Below are 5,147 nucleotides of genomic sequence, written 5' to 3' on the forward strand. Positions count from 1 at the left end.
GGCCTCGGGTGGGGTGCGGGCGGCCTCACCCCCGTGTCTGCTCCTGCAGGGGAGGAGGGACGCCTTGGGTGGGGTGCAGGCGGCCTCACCCCCATGTCTGCTCCTGCAGGGGAGGAGGGAGGCCTCGGGTGCAGGCGGGCCTCACCCCTGTGTCTGCTCCTGCAGGGGAGGATCGCTTTGGAAGACGGGTCATCACGTTCAGCTGCTGCCGGATGCCCCCCTCCCACGAGCTCAACCACAGGCGTCTGCTGGAGTAAGTCCTGCCTGTGTCCCTCCACACACGCCCCCCTGTGTGCGTGTGCCCTCCCGGTGTGCGTGCACACACCCGTGCACACACACCCCTGTGCACACACACACCCCATCCGCACGCACAGCCTGTGGTCTGCCTTCCCCACGACCGTGTGCGCACCTCCCTCTCCATGCACACACACGCCCACCGTGCACACACCTGCCATGGACACTCCCTCTGTGTGCATGCACACCCTATAGGCTGCCTGCCCCTCAACACGTGTGTATCCCCCTCCCTGTGTGCAGGCCTCTCCCTCACTATCAGCACAGGGTGGACGTTTAGGGCTCAAGGCTCACGTATGAACATTGACTAGCGGGTCCCCGGATGGATGTCACATCTGTTGCCAGGTCAGCAAAGCCACCTGTGGGACTGATGGCCTCTCCAGCCTTGGGTGTCTTTGGGTCCACAGTCCGAAGCGCTGGGCCTAGATCTCGGGGCCCTTTCAAGCCTCCCTCCCTCTCAGAGCCACAGGGAGCCCCTTCTCCTGCATCTGCTTAGTGTTCTCTGCTTGGGAGGAAGGCCTTCCGCTTACCTGCGTGCGGCCTCGGCCGCCGTCGCCCCCCGTCTTGTCCCTGTGACGTCTGCACGCTCTGCGTGATGGCCAGGGTGCTTCCGGTGCCTCCTTTCTCGATCGACCCCATGAGCCTCGTGGGAGCCCGCGTGTACTGACCGCAGCCGCTGCCCGGGGCCTGGAGCGGAGGACGTTCTCCGAGGGCAGCACCGCCCGAGTGTAGTTTCCCCCCCGTGGCTGCGTTTCCAGGCGCAGTGTCCTCTCGCGCAGCGGATCTCGCCGCGAGCGAGGCCCTGCCGGGTACCTGCCCAGGCTGGGGGCCGGCGGGACTCGCCTTGGTCACCACATTTGGTGGTGGTGGCGGTCTCACGCCGGTGGGGCGCACGCGGCTGCTCCTTGCCTTCGAATCTGCCCTCTGGCGGCACGCCGGTTGCGACTCCCTCGCACGGCCAGACCCTGGCTCACGTCTGGGTACGGCTTCCACTCCGGGTCACGACCGTTCTGGCTGACCTGCTCCTCCCCCCGCGACATAGCGCAGAGCCCCCAGCTCGAGTGAAAGCGCGGGCGGGCCCCGGAAGCACTCGGGAGCCTCCGGGCGGGTGGTTTTGTGAGAATCCCCTTGACCCGAGCATCCGACCTGGTCTGTCAAAGCCTCTTCCAACGGCAGCGGGAGGCGCACCGGTGACGGCAAGAGCCTGGCAGCGGGTGTTCAGGAGTCTCTAGCCGGTGCCGCTGTTGCCGCTGCGCGGCGAGACCTGCCGCGGGATTCCCGAGGGGCGCCCGCATCCCGAGGGGCGCGGCCGGTGACCCCGGACAGCGGGCCGGCCCTCCCGCGAGGTGCTGGCCTCCCTCCAGCGCGCCCGCAGTGTGTACGGGGCACACGGGGGGAGGGAAGCCGGATGAGATGAGAGAGCTCTCGTCTGGGGTCCTCCAAGGCTGACACGTTCCCTTGCCGGATTGTTTCCTTCTGTGGCATCCCATAACCCACGACCCGCGGGTCGGCTCTCGCTGAAGTCACACCGCTGGGCCGGAATGTGTTCGGAATTCCTTTCCTTGCAAAGAGGGAGGTAACCTTGACAGAAAGCAGGTTGGCGGTTGCAGGAGGCGGGGTGATTGACTTCCTAATGGGTGGGGGCTTTCTTTCAGGCCAGGAGATTATTCTGGAACTGGACGGATGTGGCGGTTGCACACATTGGGAATGTACTTAATGCCACGAAGCGTCTGCTTTAAAATGGTACTGTTAGGAATTTCACCTCGGTCCAAAAACAACCAGCCTCTGACGACAGCTGGTGCGTTGTGTTTTCTTGCGTGCCCGCCTCCCTCAGAAACCTTCACTCCCAGAAGGAAGTGGTCAGCGTGGCCTCTGTGAACAGTTGTGGAGGTTGTTCACTGCACAAGGGCATCACCGTGAGGGGCTGCCATTCAGCTGGTGCTCTTCTCACCCAGTGCTGGAGAGCGTCTAGCTAGAAGAAGGAGCATCTTTTCTAATCTACTCAGAGGTGCCTGGGGGCTTCTTGGCCTTGCTAGGAAGAGCCCTAAGGCTGAGCCTTCTCCACGTTTCCACGGAAAACCTTGTCGCCGCATACGTCATCCTCCCTCTCTCTCCCTGTCCACGCGGCGGCTTTCTTGTGGCCAGATGCGCGCTCCTATTTTTGAAATGGGTGAAGAAATAAGTCGTGTCTCTGCAGCTCAACCCGTAATTTAGTTAATGGCTTCCTGTGCTGAGCGCGCCTGGCAGATGTGTTCTGACACCAGGAGGGCTCAGCGTGTTTGTGGAAGGAACTGGGGAGCGCGTTGGGCCACGGGTGCCTGCTTTTACTGATGCGTCCGGCGTGGATAAGCGAGCTGGCCAGACGTTCCCCTGCTCTCCCCCGGCAAGGGAGTTGGGGACTGCAACCGTGACTGTCCTTACAGAAGCGGGGAGTCCCCGGAGGTGCGGGACTCTGGAACTGGAGATCTCAGGCTGGCTTCTGTCTGCGAGGGTGACAGAAGGGATGGCCTTAGTGAATGGTGCTTCGATGGCTTAGTCCAGAGGGTGTGTGAACCAGCACACCGGAGAGCATCCGGGACCTGGAACTCCTCCCACAACAGGGAAGCCGAAACCAGGGTCACGACAGGATGGCTTTGCGTCACGTTTATACCCCAGAGACGACGGGCGGGAGCACGTGGCTCTCTGGGGGTGGGACAGTGTGGGCAAGAGAGTGGACTCTGGGGCCAGGCTGCTCCCTTCACATCCTGGCTCTGCCCTTCCTGGTTCGCCTCTTCGGGCCTCAGTTGACTCCTCTGTAAAATGGGTCTATGGTGCCTGCCTCACGGGGTTAAGTGAGTAAATACGTGCAAAGGCCTGCTGTTCAGAGAGCCAGTGTTTTGGGCAGAGGGCCCTCTAACGATGCTTTGAAGTCAGATGAGCAGAGGAGAAGCTGACGCCCTTTTGGGTGAGGTAAAGGGCCCACCGCGGTGTCCCTGCAGTGAAGGGCTGGCGGCTGAGCCCTTGCAGACGGGCAGAAGCTGCTGGGGTGTTCTGCTGGAGCAGCTCTGCGGACTCCGTCCCCGTGCGCACCCGGCCCACGACCCGCTGGACCCAGGGCTCCGGGCAGGCCGCCTTCGCACGGCTCACGGCAGAAGCAGGTGTGATCCCTGCCACGGTGGCACGGAATCCGGGCTGCATTCCAGGATGCGCTTCTGGGTGGTGACTTGGGCAGCCCGTTCCGGCCCGCTCGACGTCAGGGGCCCTGGCCAAAACGCCGATGGGGCAGCTCGCCTCCTGCGGGTGGCTGGACGCGGCCTTTTCAAGCGGGTCCCGCGGCTAGGCGGGGAGGGACCAAGGGCTGGGAAGTGACCACGGAGCTTTCTAGAACTTGTACTGTGGCGTGCGGTCAGGTGACCGCAGAGCAGACTCAGGATCCTGCTTCACGGGAACAAGAAGACGTTCGGAGCCGATCCGGAAGGAAGTGGCTGCTTCTAGGGGTGCGGCAGAAGGGCAGGGAGTCCGAGGTGGGGGGCTGAGCGGTCCGTCCTGGGTTTGAATCCCGGTGCGTCCTCCGAGAGTCCCCTGAGGCTGCTGCAGCTCATTACTGCTCGTTTGTGGGACAAAGCAACACGTTTATTCTGGCAGAGCCAGGAGTCCCAAACCAGGGTGTTGACCGGGCCCTGCTCCTCCAGAGGGAGCTCCCCGTCCAGGAGAGGAGGCTCCTTGCTTCTGTTTTCTGATGGCTGCCCGTGGTCCTGGCCCGGGGTCGGGGGGCGTCACCCTCCGCTGTGTCTTCTCAGACACACCCCCTTCCGTGATTTCCCCTCTTTCTGTCTGTCCCGTCAGCACACACGCCCACCTGGATGATCCTGGATAAGCCCCTGTTCAGGAGCCTTCCCTCGATCACACACCTGCCGAGACCCGTTTCACATCAGGTCACGTTCACAGGTTCCAGAGATTTGACACGGATGTGTTTTCAGGGCCCTTTTTTGGCCTGCCACGTGCCGTGTGACCGTGGCCTTCAGTACTAACCTCACTGAGCCTCATGTAGCAAACGAGGACAGGGCCCCTGCAGGTGGATTCCCCGGTGCCCTGGACGTGTCCCCACGTGACCCGGTGCCGGCCCGTCCCCGGTGCCCACAGCTTCTGTTGTGGCGAACGCATTATTTGGTTTCAGCGACGGCAGGAGTGTGATTTTCGAAACCGAGTCTGTGCTTTGTGCCCAGGTATTTGAAGCACACGCTGGACCAGTACGTGGAGAGCGATTACACCATCGTCTACTTCCACTATGGGCTGAACAGCCGGAACAAGCCGTCCCTGGGCTGGCTCCAGAGCACCTACAAGGAGTTCGACAGGAGGTGTGTGCCCTCCAGACCTCGGGGGTGGGCCTCGGGGCTGCGCTGAGTGACGGGGAGGCCCGGGGGGCAGGAGGGGTCTCGGCTCTGCGGCAGGGGGCCGGGAGCTAGGCCGAAGGAGCTCGGGGTCCCCTCCCTTCGGGGCCGGGGCTCTGTCCAGAGCTGTCGTTTGGGGCAGAGGCGGCCAGACGGCCCATATCTGTGGGCCACCAGGCTCCTGTGGCAACTACCGGGTCCTGCCACGGGGCACTAGAGCAGCCACAGATAATACGGAAACAGGGGGCTGGAACTCTGCTCTAGTGAAACTTTGTGGACCTGGCATGTGACTTTCGTGTCGTTTTCTTTTAATTTTTTTAATGTTTATTTTTGAGAGAGACAGAGAGCGCAAGCAGGGGAGGGGCAGAGAGTGAGGGAGACGCAGAATCCGACGCAGGCTCCAGGCTCCGAGCGGTCAGCCCAGAGCCCGACGCGGGGCTCGAACTCACTGACCGTGAGATCGTGACCTGAGCCGAAGTCGGACGC

At 62.7% G+C, this 5,147-nt stretch overlaps 1 protein-coding gene across 1 annotated transcript in view; it reads left to right on the forward strand.

Annotated features, from left to right (window-relative positions):
- The window catches only part of ARHGAP8 (Rho GTPase activating protein 8), a 59,646-nt gene that overhangs the window by 20,613 nt on the left and 33,886 nt on the right, over positions 1-5,147 (forward strand). Inside the window, exons 4-5 of the mRNA XM_049626505.1 lie at positions 166-253; positions 4,497-4,628. Of these exons, the coding sequence (XP_049482462.1) occupies positions 166-253; positions 4,497-4,628 (220 nt within the window). The remainder of the gene's footprint in view (positions 1-165; positions 254-4,496; positions 4,629-5,147) is intronic.

This window comes from Panthera uncia, chromosome B4 (genome assembly GCF_023721935.1).
Source record: "Panthera uncia isolate 11264 chromosome B4, Puncia_PCG_1.0, whole genome shotgun sequence".
Lineage (NCBI taxonomy): Eukaryota > Metazoa > Chordata > Mammalia > Carnivora > Felidae > Panthera > Panthera uncia.